The sequence below is a fragment of the Etheostoma spectabile genome, chromosome 21 (genome assembly GCF_008692095.1).
Source record: "Etheostoma spectabile isolate EspeVRDwgs_2016 chromosome 21, UIUC_Espe_1.0, whole genome shotgun sequence".
In the NCBI taxonomy this organism is placed as follows: domain Eukaryota; kingdom Metazoa; phylum Chordata; class Actinopteri; order Perciformes; family Percidae; genus Etheostoma; species Etheostoma spectabile.
The window spans coordinates 14,342,012-14,369,198 of record NC_045753.1 but is presented as its reverse complement, the minus strand read 5'-3'; the positions used below and the strand labels follow the sequence as shown (position 1 = coordinate 14,369,198).

General features: G+C 41.9%; 1 protein-coding gene across 2 annotated transcripts in view; it reads right to left on the bottom strand.

Annotated features, from left to right (window-relative positions):
• LOC116671722 (neurotrypsin) overlaps positions 1-25,923 on the bottom strand; it is a 76,083-nt gene extending 50,160 nt beyond the window's left edge. For both annotated transcript variants that reach the window (XR_004327339.1, XM_032503135.1), the window contains exons 1-2: positions 25,515-25,923; positions 22,279-22,321 (exon numbers count right to left, since the gene is read on the bottom strand). Coding sequence is in view for 1 of the 2 variants with exons in the window: in XM_032503135.1 (XP_032359026.1) it covers positions 22,279-22,321; positions 25,515-25,613 (142 nt within the window). In the remaining variant the exon portion in view is untranslated. The remainder of the gene's footprint in view (positions 1-22,278; positions 22,322-25,514) is intronic.
• Between the last annotated feature and the right edge of the window lie 1,264 nt (positions 25,924-27,187).

Genomic DNA, 27,187 nt, shown 5'->3' with positions numbered 1-27,187 from the left:
CACACACACATACACACCACACACTACACCACACACCACACTCCTGATCCAATCCGAATTAGGTTGAGCTCTGCAAAAACCTGAGCCACAAGCATCTTCCCTCTCTCTCTCTCTCTCTCCACTCCCTCTCTCTCTCACACACACTCTCTTCTCTATAGGTTGTCAGAATAGTTGAATTTGCTTTGTTTTCTGACATTCATTACTTTAAGACAATTGCAAATTACCTCTCCAGCTGATAAATGTCTGTCACTAAATTCACCCGCCCTGTCACACAGTCGAATGAAAGAACGGGATTGTATTCTCTTGACCATGTCAGTATTCAATAATCTAGTCTGTTTTGAGCTTTTGGAGAAATTAAACATCTCTTGATGCTCATGGTGATGTAAACCATTTTCCAAGATGTAAGAGGTTGCATCTTTTTCCAGTTGAATAAATAAACTACCTTTCTTAGATGAATACACCTGGTAGTGGTTAGCTCCATCATGCTCGGCAAATACAGAACACAGCAGTTTAAGAGACACCGGAAATCAGAGGAGCAGTTGATATCATTAGCCAAAAACATATGATATTCGAGTAGAAAATGAGGAGGAAAAAAAAACACAAATAACGTAGAGTACCAATCATTTTGCACGTTGAGGAACCTTTGGCAGCAGACAGACAGATGATACAGCAGATTATCACATTCAGATGTAAAGATTATGCAGCGCGCAGCAGAATGAACAGAAAACTGAATGAGAAAAAAACAGCTGCACTGGCCTCTAGGGGTTAAAAGGTATAGATCTTTTGATCACCACAGTTGGGTGTTGTAGGTGTGGTCTGTGATGAAGAGCGGTAATAATAGTGCAATACTGACCGGATAAGCAGAATATTTTAGACTGGGTGCAAGCCATGCCCTTACATTTTGTGACTGACTGATTATGACTGAAAGGTTCAGGACTCCAACACAAGGTGTCAACACTGGATACATAGCCAACACTAAATACGTATTTGGACTTGCAAAAAATAAGGCTAGTTTACAAAGGGAAAAGGTGAAATTGCTGTGGATAAACATTCTGATGTTACCCATTTATCAGTTTAATTCATATTGCTGCAGTCCTGTTTGTGTAACTGCTAAACATAATCTGCTTGTGAGGAAAACTCTAAAACAGGAACTGGCTGTGAAATAAAATGGCACAGTGAAGATTCTGGCTGAGGTGGCAAAAACTCATCCAAAAACACACATTTTGATTATGGCTGTTGACAAAAAATGCCTAAGTGCTTTGCTTCAAAATGGTAGTTTGAAGCAGATCCAAGGAGAAGCATTTCAGATTCAGTACAGATAACGGAGCCAGCTGCCCGGACGTTTTGTCTTCACTCAGCAGTTGGCTGTTTGCGGGAGAGAAGTGGTCAGCTCAGCTTTTTCAGCTTTTGTGTGTCCTTAAATTATCAGATCCACAAAATGCAATCATGCCAAGTGCAGTGTTAAAAAACCAGATTTATTTTTTCTGAACATTGTTCTATCAAATGTAATAAATGAGGCTCGACTATCCCATAAGACAAACGAAAGCAACAAATACTCTATTTAAGAAGCTGGACTGGGTAATGTTTCTAATGGGTACTTTAACAAGACACAGCTACAGCCATGGCAGCTCCATCAGATGAATGGGCACAGCAGTGCTTTGACTTAACATGCCAAAATACTAATGTTAAGCAGTATTATTCATGCGTATACTATCTTAATTTAGAGTTTAGCATGCTAACATTTGGTAGTAACACTAAATACAAAGTACAGCCCTGTAGGGGCGGCTATGGCTCAGTGGTAAAGCGGTCGCCTGAAGGTTGGTGGTCCGATACCTGGCCCTGCAGTCAATGTTGAAGTGTCCTTGGGCAAGACACTGAAACCCGAGTTGCCCACAATCCTGCGCCATCCGTGTGTAAATGAGCAGGTGGCCTTGGCCACAGTGTATGAATATACACAGGTGTGATAACCCCGAGTTGCCCCCGATGCTGCGCCATGGTGTATGAATGTGTGTAAATGGTTCCTGTACTATGTAAAGCGCTTTGAGTAGTCATTGAGACTGAGAAACGCGTAAACTGTAAAAACAGTTCATGTGGGCGCACCACCTGTCAGGTGCATGCCAGCTAACGACAGGATGAAGGAGGGGACCTAGGGGGGAGGACAGATCCTCTTATCTGTGAAATAAGCACGTGATCTGTTTAAACTAATTAAAACTAAATAAATAATTGGAATCAGAATTGTTAAAATCAAAACGATGCCCAACCCTAGTTGGGAGTGAGTTGCTGCTGGATCTTGTTCATGAAGGGTACAATGGAGCGTGAGTGGCCCAGCGATTGGTGCGCTGCCGCTGTCAGGCGTGTCTGTACTGTACCGCTGGGTGCAGAGGGAGCTGAGCCTGAAGGCAAAGCTTTCGATTTACCAGCCAATCTATGCTCCAATCCTCACCTATGGTCAGAAGCTTGGATGTTGGTGGTTCAGGCGTTTGATCACGAGGCACCTGGCGGCCTTCACTAGAGGTTTTCCAGACACATTCAAATGATAAACACCTTGAAGTACACTAGAACACGCTGAGAGATGATATATCTCACTAGCCTGGGAACGCCATGGGATCCCCCAGGAGGAGTTGGAAAATGTTCCTGGGGAGAGGGAATCTGGACTATCTTGCTTGGCCTGCTGCCACAGTGACCCAGCCAGGACAAGAGGCAGAAGATGGAGGTGGATGGATGGAAGGATGGATGGATGGACGGACAAAGTAAGAAAGAAAAAAAATCATGGCAATCTATCCAATAGTTGTGAGAGAGTCTAGAGCAAAGTGGAGAGACCAACATTGCTATCCATAAATGTCTTTATTATATTTTGTTGGTTGAGTAATCAATTCCTTGATAATCATTTCACGTCTCAACTGGATTGCGTTGTAAAACATGCAACTAAGCATCACCCTCTCTTTCTCTCACAACACATCATCCCTCCTGTCGGTGTATCTCACCGTGTTTGATTTGTAAACATCAGCCATGTTAACACACACACACACACACACCACACACACACACCCACACCACACACCACACACCACACACACACACACACACACACACACACACACACCACACCACACACACACACACACACACACACACACACAACACACCACACACAAGCTGTCAGTAACCTTTTAACAAATACAGTGAGACATGTGAAAAAAACACGAAACAGACTTAATGCAGATGCCTTCCCCTTCTAGACATTTTTTCTCTTGGATGATGGTAAAATCATGTTTTCTTCTTGTGTTGTGCAGCGGGAACATTAAACCATCATGCTTAGGATATCACAGCAGTAAGATGTCTGTTTTCATAAAATATAAGTGCCAAACTAGGCACCAGTGTAATTTTCTATCTCTGTGCCTCTGTGATCCCCTGAAGCGTGCGAGAGAGATTGAAGAGATTAGCAAAATTCATCTACTTCACAGAGGTTTGTTTTACCCACGCGCCCAGGGTGGGAGATTACTTGGGAAATTAACTTTTTTTGTGTAAATTTATGGTTTCCCCTGCCAATGAGGCCTTGATGTTGGTGTTATGTGATAACAGTTCCTATCTTTAACCCAAATCCAATTTCTGTTATCATCATCAGCTTCTCTCTCTGGTATCTCTGTGCTGTTTTGCAATATATTTCATTCTAATTTTCTGTTTTATTACATTCAGTGTGTAAACCACATAGATGGACCGGTGCAATAATAAAAGAATATAATGCATGTACATCAGTACACAGCATGTGTGCCTGTGTGTCTTCTGCCAGCGTCTGTGTATTCCCTACACAAGCCATATGTGATCCTAGATGATAGTTGGCATCATGCTGATTTTGCAAACGCATGGTTGTCATGGCAACGCAGTGGCTGCTCTCAATGCAAGTATATGTTCCCATTTTTGACTTTTGTTGTGTTCATGTCCAGAACAAAAATGCGGTGGAGGAAAAGGAAGTAGAAGAGGAAGGACATCAGTCAAATAAAACATCATAAATTAGAATTGCTGCAGGCTCACTGCTCTCTGTCACGATGGATTCGCCAATGTAAGAGCTTTGAGATTGACATTAAACAAGCACCAACACACACTGTGTGTGTGTGGTGTGAAGTTTCTACAGAAGCACTTCCTAAAATCCCATACACCCATCCCCTGCTCCTCTTCTCAAACATCAAGAGGATCCCCCACCCCCCCCCCCCCCCCCCCCAAAAAACAGTTGGTGTGGAAACAGAGCAGTAAGTACTAATGCCTTTTTTATCGATCCATTACCAGACGCTGCCGCCCATTGATGTCACTGCTCCCATGCTATGGTAGCAGAAGAAACACTATCGCTAACCTAAATCGCTGCAGGGAAGAGGAGGAGTTGTGAATGGGTAGGTGAGAACCAGTGGTAATCATCCTGTTGGCTTGCCCCCTCCTCTGCCATATTTCAATTTCCTCTCTTGGTTTATCTGACTTCCTTTTTACATGCAAAGCTTTATTGTGCTGCTTCAGGATGCTTCATTTCCACAGAGAAAGCATTACTGGATGTTGCTTTGCATCTGTCAATTCTAGTGATCAAATAACGCAGGCCTAATGGAGATTGGTTCCCATTCCGTCGTTGACATTTCACACCCCATGAAATCCAAAATGAAAAGGCAATACAGCATTAATAAAAGCAAAAAAATGCCATGGTGGTCAGTAAAGATGGGGGGGCAAACACAAACAGGTGTTAATTTCCGCAAAAAAAAAGATCACAGCTATTTATCACTATGAGAAACCAAAATCCCGCAGGGAGCACTTGCTTCCTGCTTTGCCTTTCTCTCATCTCGCTGACAGCCGCAAACACAGAAGGGCAAAATCAAGGGATGGCATAGGACGGATGGGGAGACAGGGAACACACAGGGGTGGGGCACAAAAAAAAGAGGAGAGCACATAGAGATGAAAGGGCTGGAGCTAAGAGGCAGAAAAACTGTGATGTTACCAAGCTAATCCTCAACCTGGCTGAATCATTCCACCGGGATTAGTAAATTAATGAGATGAACTGTGGCCTCAACACTTACAAGATCGTTTGTGAATTTGTTGTGATTCCTGGTATGGACACTTAGTAATCCAAGACCTTAAAGGAGAATCCAATCGATTCCAGCACATAGCTCTGTTCTTGTAAATTTGGAGTGCTGTCAGTATGAGAGAAAAAACAAAATAATCGGTGCTGCTACACCGTGTTAGCCTCATGCTAGCGTTAGCATCCAACAGGCTTAAACAGGGCAAGTTTTAAACGTGTTTTTAGCCTCTACCAGTGGCAAAATGGTCATTAAAAGTGCCTTCCTATGCGTGATTCCTTCTGAGTGAACACAGTGAATCTGACTGCTGTAGATGTAACAGAAAGCATGAGAATTTTGCTAATTCAGCTCTGTTTAGTTGGTTTTGCAAGCTGCCTGTCCCCAGAACACAACTGTAAAAAAAAACGTGGTCTCTGTAGACAAGCCCAGGGTCTACAAACAGCAACAAAAAAAAAAACTGTGCCCACCTGCACAACGAGGCATACACACACAGTGTTTCCAGGTTCAGGCCAATAACCAACAGAAGGATTTGGGGGTGGGGGGGTTAGTGCGCGGGGAGGGGGAAGCTGGTCTCATTTTGTTTGAAATACTTTGAACTTCAACAAGAAGTAACGTCACCCAACATCGCTAGAGCTCCTTAAGGAAATAAAAGACAAACCTTTCTGTACAAACATTGATAGATTTACACTCTTTTTTTTTTAAATCAAATTGTCGTGAAGCTTTTTGGGTCTTAGTAAAAATGTCTCAACTTATTCCACTGCTGAACTATTAGCAACATTAACGGCGACTCTGTGAGGAGGCTGTGAGGCTCTGGGAGACGTTGCACCGCTTTAAACTAAATGTCACAATGTGGGGATGTTTAGCAGGTATAATATTATAATGTTCACCGTCTTAGTTTGGCGTGTTAGCATGCAAACATTCTCTAATTAGCTTTATAGACAAAGAACCGCTGAGGATTACGGGAATGTCACCAAATATTGGACACATAAATCTTGACCTCATGATGGCGCTTGATGAAAAGATAAAGTGGCAGACCGACAAACCACCACAGCCATCCATGGGTCAATCTACAGACAGCTTCCGTTTGCCTCCATGGGAAGTAGACTGTATATTTATAATTAAAAATAAAAGAATAAAGGCGGTTATAGCAGCAAATGAATTCAGTGACTTAAAGGATATTTAAAGATCTGGTGTGCTGTTCAGGTTACCACATAGAGTTGGCCATGGAAATGATACAAAGAGAGAACATGAATGATTGTAGAAATGATTAAACTACCTCACTCATAATAAATAAACACCCTCACAACAAACATAAAAATGAAGTACATCTCTGCTCAGCAGCTAGCGAAGCTTGTTTAAATTTAGGGAAAAGAAGCGATGGAAGAAGAAAGAAAGAGAGGTGAAGAGGTTCATGCTGTACTCATCATCCTCCTCTACGGTCAAGCAGCACGCTCTTATCATTGGGCTGGCAGGATGTTTCACAGAGACAACACCGTGGGGAAGTATTATCTGTCTTCATCAGATAATGAAACTGAAAGCTGATCAAATGCTAGAAATTATCTAGAGTGGATCAACACAACTCTGTTAATCTATTGATCATATTAAACATTCTAATAAAACAATTTTACGTTATTTTGTGGTTCAAATGAATAATTTACTGTAAATCAGGGTCTTTGTGGTTTAAAAAAAAGGCACACTTTCTGTTGGAGCTGAACAGGGGATTCAGCCAAAAATGATGAGACTACAGTGCCACCTACAGAGGGAATAAACATCATTCATAATGCAGTTTACGAGTCCATTTCATCTAAATGGGCTTTAATGAAGGGCTTACATAAAATAAAGGCACTATGTATTAGGCAAAGGTAAATGGTATAGGACTCTGTGTCTGTCTATGAGCATAGCCAGAGAATTCCTCACCCGGACATTTCTGTATTTAAGCAGCTCATTCTCCACCTCTGGATGTCACTCTCTTGTCTTCCCAGAGACCTAACTACTCAAAGTACAAAAAAAAACATTCTCTCTGAAAGATGAATAAATAATAGTTGCCCCTGTCTCGAGAGCTTTGTGTTGCTTTGTCTTCCCTTTGCTACTCTCAGATGTCCCACTCCACTTCGGTTGGTTCAGCTACAAACAGAGAAGAAAAAAACATCCCCTCCACTCGGTACGTCTCCAAACAATAATCATGCTGTCCGTGAGTCCTGAGATGCAGAGCTGTTGAAGTGCAACCAGTTCCAGAAATTAAGACTGAAAACAAAAGCAGTTTTGTCAGATCACAAATAAAAACTGGTGAAGTAGCCTACAGACGTAAGCATGCCAGGCTCCCATGGCTCATTCTCACTGAAAAAGCATTTTGCATTGTAGCTTCATAACATCATGTATTAAACAAAATAGTAACATAATGATTTGGCCAAAGTAAGTAGTTTTACTCAGGCCAGATACACGAATGTGTAGAGTGCAATTTTCCTTTGAAAGGTGCAAATGGTGCAACCCCGCCGCTGCAGCGCCCCCGTGTGGTCACGGATCTGGGCGCTGCGGTTTTCAAAGGAGGAGCAGGTGTGGTGAAGCCAACGGTTAGGGTGAAACGACCATAGGAAAGACAAGTCAAAACATGGAAACCACGCGGTCTAATCTTAAAGTAAAAGCACAAACTGCACGTTTAAAAATCCAACATTGGAGTTGTTAGAGGATATGTCGAGTTAACTATTCAGAAAGGCTAGTCCTATTAAATAGACTTTTACAATTTGCATCACTATTTCACAGTCCCACTCAGTTTACACAGTGTGATAATACAACCCGGGCACTGGGTCTGACGTACCTGTTCTTCTCAATTGAGAGTTATATATCCAACTTTCAATTCCCTCCAATACGCCTGTCCGGCTGCTTTCACGTTGTGACCTCTCAGAGAGAATGCTGAGATCCTGAAAGCAGGGTAAGGGTTAAGGTTGTAGGGGGTAACGATCTCGAGGGGGGGAACGAGCTGAGACACAGGGAAGCAAAAAATAAAGTATATTCTCCAACAAATTAGAAGTTGCAACTTGCACTCGGTAACCAGAGGTGTGTTTATGACCATTTCCGCGGCTTGGGGGCAGGAGGTGTTTAATGTGGGATGGTATTGGCAGGTATGGTGACTTCAGGTAACGTTACATAAACGGTGTTAGAAGTAGCCTAGCCTAGCCTTATTATACATAAAGTGTATATTTAACTAATAAATACCGTGTATAGTAACAACACACACTTTGTTCCACTACCAGCAGGTTGCGCTCCCATTCCTTGTTAAGAGAAGCTGGCCGCAAAGGCTGCTTTTATTTGGAAATTCAAAACCGGAAACGTTGCCTTGGAACGCAGCAGCGATTCGTCAGGTATGTGCCTGTCTGTCAGTCCGGAGATGCGCACCCACGTACCGGTTGCGGCGTGCAGACAGCAGCAGGACGCGGACTGAACCCTTTTTCTCACCGTTTATTAAAGTCTTCTGTGATATGGTTAAGAAGCGGATTGATTCTAACTGTGGGACTGTGATTGAACGTGAAGATGTTGACAGACCGATTGTGGAGCAAGAATTTGAGATCAAGGGAGGAGGAACCGTGGTACGACAGCAAGACTTGAACATGGTACGATTTTCTTTCAGTCTTTGTCTCCGAACCCTACTGAACCACATCATCATTTTATATTATTGATAATATAATTATTAAAAAAAACTGAAATAAGGGCATACAGATTTAAAATAGAACAATTAAATGGTCACATTACAAACTCAATGCCTGCAGGTGCACAGAAGGTTACATTTGTAGAATTTTTTAAAAGGAAAATTGGAATTGATTTTTTGATATGCTATTGGATATTTTCATTCAGGGTGTGTTTATTTAGGCCGCAAGCGTTAGTGTACATGAAAGCACCTGACAGGGGGAAGAAAAAGCAGGCAGGTCAGCAGGACACAACATATGCGGCAAAAAAAAGAGGTTGACTGAAATCACCAGCAGTCTGATTTATCAGAAGACCTGAGCATTCAGTTGAGTTAGTTGATAAACCCTGTGGCCCAAGAAGTGGGTTACTGGACTCCTGCCAACCAACAACAACAAACCTCTCAAAGCTGCTTGTACAGTAAAGTCCTCATGTCTCCATCAGTGAGACTAAAACTGAAGCGTCTGAATACCATGGTTCTCACTGTCTCTCCATCAGACCTACAGCTGGCAGCCGAGCTCGGGAAGAGTCTCTGGAGCGAAACAGGGAGCTGGAGCAAGGCTGCAGCAGATTACTCCACAACAGGAACAACTAAGGAGTGAGGTAAAGAGATGAGAGTCATTGTTTTACCTGGTGACTTTGACCTTTTATCCAAGGACCAGGATATACTGTAAATTTATGAGAAGGTCGGGCCTGGGAAAGGACGATGATTACCTGCTTCCTTCATGAAGCCCTGATTTTTCAAGGCCTCACATAGACTAAAAGAGAAAAAATAACATGCTGCTGTACAAGGCATCATTTCCACTGGGGATGGGGAGGACATGTCCACTTCACATGCTTCTCAGGCATCATACAAGCTTCTTCTGGTGGAGTTTTTTGGGGGGCTGGCAGCAGCTTATGAGACAATCTGCAGGACCACACCACACTAACCCAACTCTGCATTTTTGGGTGTAAAAAAAAACAACTAACTGATCTTTATTTATAGATAATTCTCCTAAACAAGATGTATAGAAACTGATCATAATCAACGAATCACTTGCAGAAACACGTGCTCTTTGTGTAAAGACAGAAAAAAATGTTATTGTCAGATAATGTACATGGGGATAAAGAATGCTCTTCGTCTACAAGATTAAGGAAAGGTTTACGTGAATTTCCATAGATCTTTGGAATAAAATGATTGGGTCTTAATTTGAACAAACAGTCACAGAAATACAAAATTTAGCTTTTGCAGATTTTCTGGACTTCAGTCCTAGTTTTATTTGTTGAGTAAGGTCCGTCTGGCACTTAAATCCTTCCACATGTCACAGACTGAAACTCAGAGTTAATCTCTTAAGACCGTGCTGGGTCCTTGTGGACGTAACAGTCTGATTTCCAGCTCATTAACTTGTTACATTCATTGGGCTCTCTGTGTTGCGTTCACCCTTTACGGATTAAAAAGGCATCTACATAAAGCAGAAACACCAGTCTTTAAAACGGAACTACACGTTAGACTTTGCATAATGTAACTACATGTTACTCATGACTTTTGGACTGTTACGTCCAGTGAGCTGTGCAGGTCTGTTGGTCTCTGGGAAGTGTATGTTTTCTATCTGTTGAGTTTCAGCGGGAAAGATTAGACGAGGAAAGGTTCAAAGTGTCCTCGCTGCAAAGTTGATAGATAAACTGTTCTTAAGGGAATTGACTTGATAGAGCTGTAGAGACATGCAGCGTGTACTGAGAACAGAGCAGCTAAAACACTAATAACTAGAGAGGGCATTTGGAGAGTGCAGACTTGGTCAAAGGCATGCTGTTTATCGCAATGTTGACGCCAGTGTGAATTTGTCCAGCCGGCAACTAATTGTCTTCTGATTATTTTAACACACATTAATGCAGCACCAAATGTCACAATGTAACTTAAAGTTGAAAAAATAAGTGCGTATCCGCCCTGTTATTCAGATCCGCTTCAAATGTAAGGTTTTTTTTTCTCAGCCCATGCTCACTTTATCAAAGTTTAATAAAAATTGTCCAGTAGTTTTTTTTCCATTATCTGATTCACATATGAGCACCATTTTAATAATTAGAAACTATTGATTCTGCGTGCTAGTTTGACCTACTTTTTATCAATTGTTTGAATTGTCTACCTATGTATGAACGTACAGTTATAGCACAAGTTGACATTATAAATCCGGCTTACAAACATGTAGCACGTGCATGCTACATCAAAGTGAGTAATTATTCTATTATTTCATATTTTCTCTTGTGAGTTAATATTATTCTCTTAAAAAAAATCTTTCTGATTTTTTTTTAATGTCCCTGTTTCTTTCTGTGTGATATTCTATGTAATGAATTTGTATTGTATTTTATTATTGTGTCATGTAATGTAACATTTGAATAATATAATTAATAGCAATAACAAGACGGGATGTGTGTTATTAGGGATAGGCAGATATTGCCCTGGCCGATTATTGGCCCGTTTTTTTTGTGCAGTTTGCAGATTATCTGTATTGGCGTTTTTATTTGCCTGAAACCCGATAAAGTTAAACTTGTAAAAAGTGCGTACTTGGCTCCGCTCAGCCTCTGTGTCTGTCCCTCTGCTCGGTTTCAACTCACCAATGAGTCTGACTTAAGTTGCCACACAACACTATCTGACAATCTGTTACATTACAAAACTCTTTAATTTGGACTTTAAGATTTTCATTATTGCTAAATGTACATCGTTTCCCAAATATCGGTTTATCAGCTTCATGGACTACTAATAATGGTATCGGTATAAACCAGTATCGGTACCCACCAACTCGTTTATAGACTTCAACACAACAAACTGCCCGTCCGTCATGTGTGGTCCCTCTGTCCTCTCTCCTCCAGTACTGACGAAGCAGGTGGACCTCCTCAGACGGTCAATGACCAGCACGCCCAAGTGTACGAGCAGCTGGACGTGTCGCCCGAGAGTCTGGGACAGCAACCAAAACTTGTTCTGGACAACCGGGCGGCGCAGCATAGGATCCAGGGGTACAACGGACACGTCGTTATGAAGAGATCTTCAACCGGTTTTTATAGAAAGGCCTGAACGAAGTGTCTATCATAACACACTCTGTTTTCTCTGTTCAGGAGACGGAGACCGGTGGAGCTGCTGCAGCGCAGGTGGAGGAGCTGCACATCAGGTGGAGGAGCTGAAGCTGAGGGCCTCTACCAAACAGAGAAGAAGCGGTCGCCCTGCGGCACTCAGAGTGTTTCCTGCCTGAAAGAGCTGCAGAACTCACTCAGGTGAGAGTACTCGATACAGCCCCCTGTATCATATGTGCTCAGAGGGTTCCTTTAGTGAGGTAGTGACCGACTGCTCTTCCTCGTTCTATAGCATCATAGATTCAAGATTTGGGGATGTTAGTCAGCAGTTTGAAAACGTCACTTGTGGTCTTGAACTTACTGATAAGACTTTTCACGTGGTTGTAGGTTTTTTTTTTAGACTTAAATTTAACAACAAAAATGTAATACTTGAAAAAAAAGGATATGACAATACATTTTGATAATATTCACATTATTAGGTATTTATCATACAAAATGACAAGCATCTCTGCTTTCAGCTTCTTCAATGTGAGCATTGCTACTTTTCTACTTTTGTATAAATTGAATATATGGACGAGAAAACAAGCATTTCCTCTTTCTTGCCAAAGTTCAATGAAAAGATTGATACCCCTCTCATATGTGCACCCGAATATGAAGCTAACCCAAATATCTACTAATCAATGGACTGACAAATCCTACAAATATAACAATTATTCAGCTCGTCAGTGTCTTTTGTTGATGCATTTTGATGGGGTGAGAGAGGAAAGGAGTCCTTTTTTTATTAACTTTCCTTAAACTGGTAAAAACAACAAAAAAACTCTTAAATGCATCATCACTGGATCTATAAGTTCTTGGTCAGTAAGGCAGTAAATCCCCACTGAGTCTCAGGCTTTCAGCCTTTGGGCTAATCCTTCTTCGCAGGCAAGTCTTTTACTCCAGGGTTTCACTGCTGCGGTCATTCCTCTTTTTTCCCGTGGTGGCTGCCTGAGAGTTAAGCTCTAATATGTGCATATATGAGTGTGTGTGACTGTTAGGATGCGCCCTCAAAAATCCAGGTCAGGTGGGAGTAAATCACTAATAAAATTGGCCAGGATGAGGTGGAAGAAAGAGGGTTCAAATTTGAGCTTGAGGGGCGTCTCCATATCTCTGATTGATTTTGATCTGATTCTAATACACGGGTCCTACTGAAAAGTTGGTTGAATTTCGCTTAGTTGCTAGTCTTGGTCTTATCATGACCCTGGTCTCTAGCTGTGGTACAAGTCGCCTCATCTTTGGTTTTTGGCCTAAATATGAAGCAACCACAAGCAAACTATTAAATACTCCAAGTCAGTTGTGAAGAGAAGAGCATTGATCAGCTTGCATGGTTGATAAAGGTTATATAGGAACAGGTTGACAAGGCAAAATTTCCACGCGCCTGCTTGGAGGTTGACAACTTGTGACATCACGCAGTAGAAATCGTTTCAAACGCGGTAAATGTGGGAAAAAGTGAAGACAAATACGCATATCATTGTCACTATTTACGTAGGTCCATCGACTCTCTAGTCCTCGCTGGAACTGAAGTTCTTTGTGTCTCCTTGGTGAAGGCCCGTATCAAAGTCTTCTTATTCCACGGTAGCGTATCCGAGGAACTAGCGAAGGATACACGAGAGCGGCTTCCCGGAAGCCGTTGCAGTGAAGGCGTGCGTAACTACGGCCGAGGAAATTCATGGTGTCCGATGCGTTCAAGTGAAGGAAGGTTCTCAGCCCTCTAAAACCACATTTGTTTGTCTCTCCTCTCTCTTGTGGTGAGGAAGGCAAGGAGAAGTGAGGAGGCCAATTTAAGCGGACACGATTGAAACACCTCAATCCCCTGACAACGCTTTTGGAATAATCTGGATTGTATATAACAACTATCATTGAGTTCTTGGTTGCTGCATGTGTTTGGTAGTCATGTTAATGTTAAGGGAATAGTTCTAAATTGGGGGAATACACGTTATTGGCAGGAAGTCACTACCCCATGCAAGAAATATTCAGACACACAACACCCCCTAAACTACAAACGTTTATGCCTTTAGTTTTAATTAAAGAGTGATAAGATGAGATATAAGATTTTGGTGATTGGGGTGCTTCAGAGCGTGGTATGGTTGGTTACCATTGGACAAGCCAGGCTAGCTGCGTTTAACAGCTTTATGCTAAGCTACGCTATGTTTGCGGCTCTAGCTTCAGTTACACTATAAAGGTAATAGGGAGCGGATCTAACTATATCTAAATTCAATGTAACTAATAAAGTTATTCGGAATCAGGAATTATGAACAACGACAAAGTTATAACTGTCTCTCTGTCTCTGTTACAGGGACGGCCTACGACGAACCACTCAGACGGCTGATATTCAGACAGTGGCGTGGCAGAGAGGGCAGGCTCATACGACAATCGCTTCGCGCCTCCAATCAGTTCGCCAGTGAGGCGCTCGGCAGGGAGGGAGGTGATTGCGAGCGCGGCCGAGCGTCGCCCTGTGAAAAAGCCCCCCCCCCCCCCCGCGCTGGTAGCAAGCTGGCGGGGATTGGAGGGCTGCCAGGTATGTCTGAAGAGAAATCTCTACCTGTGGTGCGAGCCCGTGTGTACTTGCACATGAACAACAGTGACCGGAAGTAGAGCAAAGTGGTGATTTTGTATGACTGGGTTCTGAATTTAGGTTCCAAAGTTGCAAAACACAAATAGTAGAGACAAGATATTACCACAGCAGCATAAAAAGGGGAGTAAACCTCAGGGAGAGACAAATAGCTTCTGCGTTGCTCCCTGTTTGTCAACTATATTGCTACTTAAATGATAGCAAAGCAACAGTGGAGCACAAGGATGATCCTACATCAGTCACAAAGCACTCACAGACTCATGCTTGGTCGTCTGAGACACAATTGGTGCGCGGGAATGTGCCTCAGCTTGGTGAGTTTCCTCTTCTGACATACCTCTCTCTCTCTCCTATCCGCTCTCCTCTCTCTGCTTCAGGCCAAGAGCGGGGAGCTGGAGCGTGCGAGGCCGAGGAGCTTCGTCAGCTCGGGAAATCCATTCCTCCCAGAGATCCATCAGACCGGACGTCTCCACAGCCTGTGCACCAACTCGGTGTCCTCACCCCTTGAGGAAAGAGAAACGCAGGGAGAGGCGCTGGAGGAAAAGCCCCTGGGTCGGAGGCGCTGGACAGCGAGGCGGATGATGAAGGGACCCAGATGCCCCGACTCTCCCCAGACGGGACATACTGACATACGAGGTGCCTGCGTACGCGAGCGAGGTGGTGAAGTCAGTATCGCGGCATCTAGCGCTCAAGAGGTCGCACGTAGTACAGCTGCCTTGAAGGTGAAGTACGACGAGCTGCTGCGGGGCGCTGCCACTGGGGCTGCAAGAGGAGGAGCAGGATGGGCTCATCACAAGGCGGCGACTGCCTCATGGCTGCCACTTGTCCTGCTCTGAGAAGATGAGGTGACTCTTTGAGGATGATTTCACCAGCCGGAGTACAAAGAACTGTTTAGGGTAGTACTTTTCACGCATTCGAAAACACAAGAGGACCTGAGCGAAAACGAGGGAGACCTCTCAGCTGGTGAAGGTGAAGTATTTGCATAGTGCGTTCTCAAAAAAAAGAAACTGCTGTGAGAGGAATTATTGTCTTCAGTTTAAAGAGCAAGTCTTTGGAAGACATCACATGAAGCTACTAAACTCTATACTTTCAATGTTGGTTGTTTTTGCCCAGAAATTGGTGATCGACCCCATGCAAACGGGGTTAAGAGATGAGAACAATGCAGGAACAAGAAGCACCAGCTAAGCTGTATCAGATGTGGCATGTTTGCACAGAAACACCAGTGCCTAACGCCGCCGTCTATACTGTGCAGCACTTCTACCTCACATGCACAAACAAGTCTCGGAAATCATCTTCTGGGTATCTCCTTCATAAAGCTGACTCAGTAACAACTATTATCTACATGGCCATCGTTCCTGTAGTTCACTAAAAAGAAGGTAAATTACAGTTCCTGGAAAAGAGTAATTTGTCATGCAGCAGTGAGAAAAGGGAGTCGTCCCAATGAAACTCCCAAATAAATATTTAGGTTCACACTTTATTTGAAGGTCATCTACAAGTAGTGCATGACAATATGAATGAAAAGTGTATAAAAACTATTATAAAAACGGTTCATGACATAAGGCTTATTTGTAGGGTGTCATTTGGTTTGTCACGGGGCGGAGTTCTGGTTGAGGGTCTAATGTGTCACGACTCTCAGTGTTCACGAGTGTCTGTCACCTAATGTAGACAAACTTCAATTAAGATGTTACTAAATTCATTGAATCGCCGGCGAAATCGTGAATAGTGTCCAATTAAAGTCCTCTGGAAAGTACATTGATAAGGCTCTGAAACCTTTCATACTCTATATCGTCTCTTTTCTTTTAAATTGATCGTTTATTCTAGAAAATGTCAGGACAGAAATAACCGCAGCGTCAGTCACAAATCCCCAAACAACGCATTTACAAATATTACTATTCCAGTACTAAGAAAAAAAAAGCAACTATATCACTTTTGAAGTCGTTGCCATCTATTGCGATAGGAGGGTATTAAATGATTAATGGATATCAAATTTTCGCTGATTACTTGTCGATAGCCGTACTGATGAAACCAAACTGTTCAGCTCCTAAACATGTCACCCTCTTCAAAAGGTTATCAGGAAACTCACAGATCACATAAAAATAAAAGTTCAGTCTGACTCTCGTTTTGATGTTAAGCTGAAACTTATAGTTTTTGTCTGCCAACTATGTAAAGAAAAACAACAAAGTGCTTCCTTGGTGAGTTTTGCCTGCGCCTATAAGCGCTGTCAATTGCAAGTGTTCTATTGAGTGAAGGAGTTATGTCATTAGAAGTTTAAGATTCAAGGGTCAATAGATGTAGATATTTTGTTGTAATTGAACATTTCTCAAAATGATAACTGATTTGTACGATTAGGTTAGATGAGTGGTGATGTATGTTAAGGGAAAAAATTGTTTACAAAAGATGAACGATGTATCTTGATAATGTAGCGGACCCTCGCGGGCTATAATGTATGTTTGATATAGAAGTTTTTTCTGCAGCGATTCTGTTGTTTTGTGCGCTGACGTTGCGGGTCCTGTTCAGCTTAAGCAGTTTTCTGTAAAACTCCAGAATGGGTGCACTTTAGAAATCGCACATTATGATCACTCTTTGAACTGTACAGGACTGCTGTGTAGGTCACAAACGAGTGTCACTGAAAATGTGCAGCAGCTACGAGTGTAGTTTTCACCGGTTATGATTGGACTGTGGTTTATGTCGGAGCAGTACAAAACATGAAGCAAGCCAGACGGCAGCGTTGTCTTTGTTTGCTGAGTCAGTCTGTATAACAAATTTGATTTAAGAATAGTTATAGAGGCGATGCCAATTGGAATCATAACAACTTCTAGAATATTGATAGTTTTTAATCCAGTACTGAACCTGGCTTTGATGTCAGCCAGTCCAGACAACTAACTGCACTTAAACAAACTATGGCACGTCAAGCCGAATAAGAAAACCCTACGGCAACAAGAGAAAGAATCATTACATGTGAAATTAGAGATGTAACGTCCCTGGCGGGTGGGCAGCATCAGAAGTCTAAACAAAAAAAATTATAGCATCATAAAAAATTAAAAATACAGGTTAGTAAATGTCACCAGCCTTTTCAAAATAGCCAAAAACAGCGGGTTAGTGAAGTGTTGTTGTACTGTAAACATGGCAACGTGTATTATTACCTCTTTATGAATGTACTTAGTACGTTCTACATTGAGTTGGTTCTTGGTTGTGTTTGTTAGAGCCGAATATAAGGTTTTCTACCACATCCTCCATGTATTTGTGTTTCTTCAAACAAATTGTTTTTTAGGTTACTGCTGAAACAAACCAAAAACAAATCATTTGGGTTGAACCAAAATCCTGCTTTTGAACCATAAGGGAACAGTTTGTTACCAAACATGTATTGCGACAGGTGTTGTTTCAAAAGAAAACTAGATCACCGTACGTATCCGGGTCTGACATTTGGAGGTTCTCATCCCCTTGCTCCAACTAGCAACTATAATATTAATAAAAGAAGAAAAATCAGGAACAGGTGACATTTTATGAGCATGTAACAAACCAATGACAAAAGACATACAGCTGTTCCATTATTCGAGATGTACCAACTAGACTTCCACTCTTGGAAGGTTTAGAAGAGTAATTTATGAGAATCCAAAGCATGGTTACGGTTCTATCTGTGTGAAGAGTTTGTTTGGAGGCACTCTTTTAGATGGAGGCTCAAGATAGCATGCACATCACACATGCGTATCCATAGCAAACACCCCTAGATGGTGGTCACAGTGTTTGTACCAGACCGTCGATCCTAGTCCGTCAACACATGTATTCCACTGGTGAGTGATACAGATATTTGATTCAATAACTAAACAAAATCTATTTGACTGCAGATCTTTATTGGTATATTTCCAAATCGTCTTTCCTTTGAAAGGAAAAAACTATTGAAACCCGTCTTCAATCAAAAAAAAAAAAAAAAACTCAAAAGAACTCAGCCATTTAATCACTTTTTCCTCAACTCAATTTCAGTTTAACATTCCAAACATGGGAAAACGCCTACATTAGATGTAGCGGTTCCAGGTCCTGATTGGCCCAAATATAAATGATTTCATTGTAATATGAGCCAAAGTGACAATCAGGGACTTTGTTCATCTGTTTTTTCTCGACTGCAGTTATTTTTTACAGTCAGATAAAGAGAAAAATGTGTAACCATAATGATGACAACCTACTTTCTACCACAAATACGCAGGTTTTGTACCACTGTTTGCCTTTTTGATGGTAGGATTAAAGGGTAACTGTTTTTCCTGGCCAAAATGTACACCGTCAGGAGTGGAAAAAACTAAAGCTATTGAGGCAATGTGTACGCCGTTCTCATAAGTAGTAAACAACCATCCTGATCGGTTTAAGATAATTCAAGACATAATCAACAGGCAAGGTCACAATCTAATGGGCAAATAAAATCCTTTGTTAGAAATCGGATAGTGTTTTGCCATTTCTTCATCTTTTATATTGATAAACCTCATCAGACACTCCAGCTCCTTCCGTGGGGTGTGTGAAGAGTTTATATTCCGCGGAGCTGCATCAGTGATCCTGTCAATGTCACAATTGCTTCGGTTTGAAAACGAGGGGAAAGCTTCTTTCACTTTCATCTCAGAGCTTGCATCGCAGTTCAAGACGCTTCAAATAGACCCTCACATCGGCGCTGATCTCTGAGATCCGGAAGAGTCAAACAGAGCTTGTGAATGTGATCGAGGAGAAGCAAAAAGCAGCAGAAGAACAAGCAGGTGGGTTTATTAGCACAATGGAGCGAGAGATCACCGAGCTGCAGAGGACGACCTTGAAGCTGAGGGAGCTGAAACAGACTGAAGACCAGCTGTTTCCCCAGAGCTTCCAACATCATCCATCCACCACACACAATGGACTTGTCACATTCAGTTTTAACAGACAAGTGGAGATAAACCACATACGGAAAACTTTGAACAAATCAGTGTCTCAACTGCAAATGTTGCTGAATAAAATGACCACAGACATTCAGCAGTTCCCAACAGCACAGATGAGTTAAATGATGCTACGCTGAGATATGTGCAGCAGTATGAGGTGGACATGTGCTCGATCCCGACACAGCTCCACCTATGCTCATCTTATCTAATGACAGGAAACAGGTGAGGTCAGGCAATGATTTAAGTTTAAGGAGAAACTGAACCCGAACATGTTCACTACAACTTGCAGTTCTGGGACAGAGAGGCTTTCATCATGTAGGTTTACTTTGAGGTCTTTGTGGGCGGAAAGACTGAGTGGAATCTGGGCGTGGTCAAGGCGTCAATCCAAAGAAGGGGGCGTTGGTAGGAGTCCTCACTCTGGACTCTGGGCCATGTGTTCAAAAAGGACAAATTCGTAACCTGTGTTCTCCTAAAGTGCCGGTACATTGGGCAAAGGGAGCGGGTCGGTGTGTTTGTGGATTATGACGGAGGGAGTTCTCTAGACGTCCAGACCGCAACACTCATTTATACTTTTACTGAGTGCGTCTTCACTGAGGAACTGCATCCTTTCTTTAATCCTTGTGATAATGAATTTGGTTCAAACTTGGGGCCGATGATAATCGCTCCCGTCAGTCGTCCGGTGTGAATAGAAGTTTCAGAAACTCAGTGATTTGTGATATTCTGTGACATTTACTAAAATACAGCTGATATGTTTGATTGCATGCAACAGTTTTATCAACAACAACAAAAATGCCTTTGTTAATTAATCGCGAGAGATCTAAATGAGAAATTGTTAAAGAAATAACAAATCAACTGCAAAATGTGCAGATGATCACTATTTGGTTAAGTGATGTGTTGTTTATGTTTGGTTTGGTTGCAGGTAAATACTAAGTAATGATAATTTTATAGACAGTATTCTAATTCAGCTATGGATAGTTTATTAAAAAAAAATCTATTTCCAGAGCTCTTTGGTGGATTTTTTACACATCAGAAGTTTTGCAATACATTATCAAAATACACCAACATGTATCTTGCCTTCATTGGGCGTCTTGACATAACTTGAACACACAAATAATGTCTTTAATTTTCTATCCCAATTATCGTTTTGTCAATAACGTGTCAGAAAAAAAAAAGCTGGAATAAGCAAATGTCCGGCGGTTTTGCTAGAAAACCGATTAAAACAATTAATCAAATCTACATATTTGCTGCATCCTGAATTTACTGTTGATTTTTTATCTGAAATCGTTATAATTAACTGTCTTTGTGATTTCATAAAGTGCTATTCTCATACATTAGTCAAGTCAAGTTTATTTCATCCAGAAAAATGGCAATTACAGTGCTAATACCTGCCTTAATGCCCATAAAAACTAGAGCATAAATACAATGCAATAAATACACAATACAATACCATACACTACATAAATACAGTACAAAACTAATAAAAGTGTAAGTTTAAAGTGCTTGTTGTGCTGTCTGATAGGCTTAGTTAGCTCAGTTCGTATCACAGGAGGCCTTAGCCTGCCACTACGTTCCAGAACCCTGCCAGTCACATTACCATGAAGAGGGTAATCTTATTTTCTGTGTCATTTTAACTCGATGATCATTCAGTCTGTAGGGGTCTAGTGTTGGTCATGTCGTAGCTCAGAATCAGTTTTTTTCGTTCACAGAAGACATTTTGTAGGAAAAGCACAGGTGTATATACTAAAAACGATGGCTGAATTCCATTTAACTGCTTCAGTTTCAGGGTCCTGGTATTGCTCACTGTCATGGCTCACTGGGACTCTTCACCATTAATGTTATTAATTATTAACACCTGGGCTCTTCCTACTGGACATGTGCGTTCTTACGTTAATTTTTTTTTGAATGACAACAATATCTATGTGTCGGTGTAATTAAAATACTTTTAAACCTGTTTACGGTCTGTGTAATGGTAATAAAACCTTAAAAGCCAGCTTGATTCAATTTTAATAAAGTCAAAAAGCATTACGTAACGAAACCAGGCAACATTTTCACTCTCTCATTACCATCTTCAGCAAAAGCAAGACATCTTAAATTGTCTCTTCATGTTTTAAGGTTATCAATTTCACTTCCTACCTCGTCACATATGTCTCATTCATGTTCTTTTATTCATCTCAACACCCACAGCGTAAACACACACACACACACACAGACACACACACACACAAACACAATATTCACCGCTAACACCATCCTCATTGCCACGACAACAGTATTCTGCCCATCGCCATGGGAACACTCAGTCTCCCTGCTACCCATAATCCATTTCCCAGCCACAATGAGTATTTGACACGGTTCACACTCGGAGGCTTGCTGTATGGGGGGTGGGTGATGTGTGGAAACCACATCTACTACATAAAGCACACACATAATAGATGTGGAATATGGAAAAATGGCCTCTCTATTTTACACTGTTTAACTGGTTTTATATACAGTGTGGACAACGGAGAGCCTTGAGGAGTTTACCACATGATCTAGCTGGTTTAGCTGTTTTTTGCAGATAGGTGAGCGGTATGTTTTTAATACAATTCATTGTCAATGTACGGCTGCTAAAGCACAGATACTTCAGCTCTGGAAATGAGCCTGACGAGGAGTTCCTCGCCCTACCCCCCAACATGGTCTCCTCTCCTCTCAGGGATGTAGAGAAAGAAGAGAAAAAAGGGAAATTAAAAGCAGAGGGGTGTAGGCCAGGGTGAAGAGGAGAGGTAAGACAGAGTGTGGGAGCAGGGCTGAGGCAGGTGGATAAATAAAGGAGAAGAAGCAGCGTCAATAGAGGGGTTTCATAAGTGTCTGAGTCAGAATGTGGGTTAAACTGGAAGGAAAAAACAGACAAAACAGAAAGGAAGAGATGGTGTAGGAGGAGAGGCCAGATTTCTAGATTTTTACGATCTATAGGTAAGAGTACAGACAGGATGAGTGCGCTGTGTTCAGAGTTTCACCTCCCACTCACCTGAGTTCTGCACCTCGTTTAAGTAACTGTCCTCAGCCACCACCTGCAGACGAGTAGAGAGATGCAGCCAGTTAGACCCAAGAGCAGAATTTCAGTTGATAATCTCAGAATTCTAATGCTTGTTGTTGTTGATACAAGAGCAGACCAACAGCAAGAAAGACCGCCGAGGTTATGAGGTTATGATTTCAGTTCCGTTTGCTGTTAATTAGCAGAATATCTCAGAAACTTTGGTGGGAACATTAGGCATTGGGTCCAGGAACATACATACGTCATGTGTACAGTATGTGGAGAGAAATAAGTCTTAATAGTAGTGACAAATGCATTTACTGATGCTCAAATAAAAACAAGCTTTAGCAATGTATGTGATGAACTGTACTGATCGATTAATGTCACAACAAATGAAACAAACTTGATTGAGTTAATGTTATGTTTCCTACACAGTACACATATTACTTCATGTTTACTAATCTCATCACTGATATATATTCACATCTTGTCCTAATTGCTTTTTTTTTGTCATTCATTCTGACTTCCTGGAGTCTAATTTTTACTCATAGATTTGGTTGGCTTTGAACAGAGCATGGGTAGCTTATTCCCTGTTTCCAGTCTTGCTAAACTAAGCTAACCTAAGCTAATCATCTCCTGCAGGTAGCTACATATTTAGAGTACATAATACATAAGCGTGGAAAATAGTTCAATATTTACGCTTATTTAGATAAGAATATTTCTCGGATCATAGCTCTTATCCTAACTCTCTAACTGGCCACTTGAAGGAGGAACCTGACTCATTATTGAACAGACAACACAGGGATGCTTTCATGACATTTTCTATTACAGGATTATGCTTCGACCTTGGCGAAAGTGTTTCTGCCTATTCTTGAATATGAAAAAAACTCTCAGATCATGAACAAAGAAAAGTCTGTAAACTGAAGAGTACTTTCACAATTTACTCTCACTTGTTAATGAGTTTATTTATTAACGGCTGAGAGCACCAGTCAAATGAAAAAAACAGACCGGTAACTAGGCACCAGGGTATGTGAGCGCACAATGTAAACATACACACAAACACACTGTGTGATTAATCATTAATGAATAGTTGAATTTGCCTTTTTTTATTTGTAATAGTAACAAACAGGAGTGTTGGTTTCCTTTTCTTTTTCTACACGGCCGGGCACCTTGCAGACAAGGAGAGGACACACACACGCTCACGGTGCTGCCGCTGTGGAATGACTGGAGTGAGGGCAGTGAAACACAACCCATTTCACCTTCACACAGGTGAGTTCTGCTGTCTAGTTGGTTCTCTGTGACAGACCACACACACACACACACACACACACACACACACACACACACACACACACACACACACACACACACACGTAAATACCTCCCAGAAGTCTCAGCTCTATTTAATGATATTACAGCAGGAACAGGTGACCTGTGGTAGTGAACATGGATGCTGATATCTCCATTTGCATCAATCCCACGGCTCGATTACAGCGCAAATCAGTTATGATGCTCTCACAGCTGCGTCCAGTGCTTGGCCATGCAAACACACAAACACACAGACACACAGACACACACACACAAACCATGAAGCAGGGACTGTACAGATTGGAAAAATGTAGAACCAGGAGTCATTATTGCTCTAGGTGAAAACAAATCACTGCTGGACACCAAAGTGATGTCACAGTGTTTGGTCCTGAATGATAAAATCTGTGTTATCTTGATTGGTTGCTGTTGGTAAGGTTTTCTGTTCTTCTACGGAGAACAATAACAAAAATATTTCCCTAAACCTAAACAAACCTTAACCATGTTGTCACATAATATACCGATTTATTTATTAAGAATCATTTGTAATGGTTTGTGAGAACATGGAATTTAGGGGACTGTTTGGTTTGCCTACAGTATTTATGCCAATTTAGTTTACATATGTATATTTACTTACACAGGGTGCACTGGCATGCAGGGTCCTGAATGGGACCCCAGGACACCCTGATGGTTGTTGGGAACTTGATCCCACAACTACACTTTACGGTTTTAACATGGAGCTATAACTACCGTCTTTTGATCCGTAAAATAAAATGAAGTGATGGTGGAGGTGATTCAGAGTTTGCAGGTTACAGATGACTGCTGCCATAGGTCGGTTTGGTTCCTTTGTGTTTACTTGGGAACATCTTTGATGTTTTGTCAAGATGTTATGCAGCCTCCTTCTGAATTCAGGATTCTCCCGATTAAAAGATTTGTCTAATGAAGTTGACATGAAAAAGAAAAGAAGCTGAAACTCATCTGCAGTGTGCTATTTGTGCTACATGCATGGCTGCTTCCAGTGTTAGTGGGTCTAATTAAATCCTGCACATCCCTGTTCTCTAATGGCTTCTACACACACTACACAGCTCATATGAAGCACATTAGCACAACACAAATTTACTGTAGAGCTACATAAGAGAAGAGGATAAAAGAAAAATAATGAACTTAATTTCAAAAATGTAATGATGATATTCAGCATTTATTCGATTGTTTTTTTTACGACATTAATAAGACATTTTCTTTTACCAATAATGTCTTTTGAACCTGACTTCCAGCTGAGACTCGCTCTGACCGACCAAAACCTGACAACCCCACCTGCTCCACTAGTTTTCGGCTTCAGCATGTCTGAGCTGACCGATATGCTGTGACAAGCTTCAACAGCCCGTACAGGGTTCATTCCCTCCATGCACCGCGGGGGTGGGGGGGGGGGGGGGGGGGGGGGAGAGGAGACACCGACGGTTTCCTCTCATGATATCCCCCGAGGGGACTGAAGGAGGGTGAGGGGATGTGATGGAGGCAGGCATGACTCTGTGTGTGTGTGTGTGTGTGTGTGTGTGTGTGGTGTGTGTGTGTGTGTCTGTGTGTGCGCGCGCGAGCCCGCTTAATTGTTGGCTACAATGCGCTTTGATTGCACCATTAATTGGCTAAAAGACAGATTAGAGGTGTTTGGTGCTCTCTTACCGCCCCGACCTGCACCTGCTTTGTTGAAAATTCACCCAGAAGAAATCAATGGGGGTTTTTTGTGAAGCATGAAAGCATTTTATCAATCTAATTATCGACCTAATTAGCCTAAGTTTTTGTTGTAAAAACGCAGCTCAGGTCATCAAAGCGTGACTGTCACGGGACAGAAAAAAAAAAAAAAAAATTCAGGCCACATAGCAAAATCAACCCCATCACTATCATAATCATTAGACAGGAGTACGTACCTCCGCCCACAACGGCAGCCAGAGGCAGGAGGTTCCGATCAAGCACAACATTTCCCGGCTGGTTAGAGCCATCCTTGCCGCCCGGTGTGTCTGTGTCATAGCCAGAGAAGCCGCCGCTCCACTCCCATCTCTGTGTCCAACCTGTCCGCGAGGTGAACCGTTATCCTCCACTCGTCCCGAGCTGCTGGAAGAATAAAACGTGTTGTGTGGTGATGATGATGATGATGATGATGATGATGTACGTGGGAGGTTTTACGCACAGAGGACAGGGTGCGGCACTATAAACGCTTCACGGGATGGAAACACACACACACACTACACACACACACTACACACACACACACACACTCCCTGATCCAATCCTGAATTAGTGTTGAGCTCTGCAAAAACCTGATGCCACAAGCATCTCCTCCCTCTCTCTCTCTCTCTCTCCCACTCCCTCTCTCTCTCACACACACTCTCTTTCTCTATAGGTTGTCAGAATAGTTGAATTTGACTTTGTTTTCTGTACATTCATTACTTTAAGACAAATTTGCAAATTACCTCTCCAGCTGATAAATGTCTGTCACTAAATTCACCCGCCCTGCTCACACAGTCGAATGAAAGAACGGGATTGTATTCATCTTGACCATGTCAGTATTCAATAATCTAGTCTGTTTTGCAGCTTTTGGAGAAATTAAACATCTCTTTGATGCTCATGGTGATGATAAACCATTTTTCCAAGATGTAAGAGGTTGCATCTTTTTCCAGTTGAATAAATAAACTACCTTTTCTTAGATGAATACACCTGGTAGTGGTTAGCTCCATCATGCTCGTGCAAATACAGAACACAGCAGTTTAAGAGACCACGGGAAATCAGAGGAGCATTGATATCATTTAGCCAAAAACATATGATATTCGGTAGAAAATGAGGAGGAAAAAAAAACACAAATAACAGTAGAGTACCAATCATTTTGCACGTTGAGGAAGCCTTTGGCAGCAGACAGACAGATGATACAGCAGATTATCACATTCAGATGTAAAGATTATGCAGCGCAGCAGATGAACAGAAAACTGAATGAGAAAAACACAGCTGCACTGGCCTCTAGGGGTTAAAAGGTATAGATCTCTTGATCACCACAGTTGGGTGTTGTCAGGTGTGGTCTGTGATGAAGAGCGGTAATAATAGTGCAATACTGACCGGATAAGCAGAATATTTTAGACTGGGTGCAACTGCCCATTACATTTTGTGACTGACTGATTATGACTGAAAGGTTCAGGACTCCAACACAAGGTGTCCAACCTGGACTACATAGCCAACACTAAATACGTATTTGTGACTTGCAAAACAATAAGGCCTAAGTTTACAAAGGGAAAAGTTGAAATTGCTGTGGATAAACATTTCTGATGTTACCCATTTATCAGTTATATTCATATTGCTGCAGCTCCTGTTTGTGTAACTGCTAAACATAATCTGCTTTGTGAGGAAACCTCTAAAACAGGAACTGGCTGTGAAATAAAATGAGCACAGTGAAGATTCTGGCTGATGGTGGCAAAAACTCATCCAAAAACACACATTTTGATTATGGCTGTTGACAAAATTGCCTAAGTGCTTTGCTTCAAAATGGTATGTTTGAAGCAGATCCAAGGAGAAGCATTTCAGATTCAGTACAGATAACGGAGCCAGCTGCCAG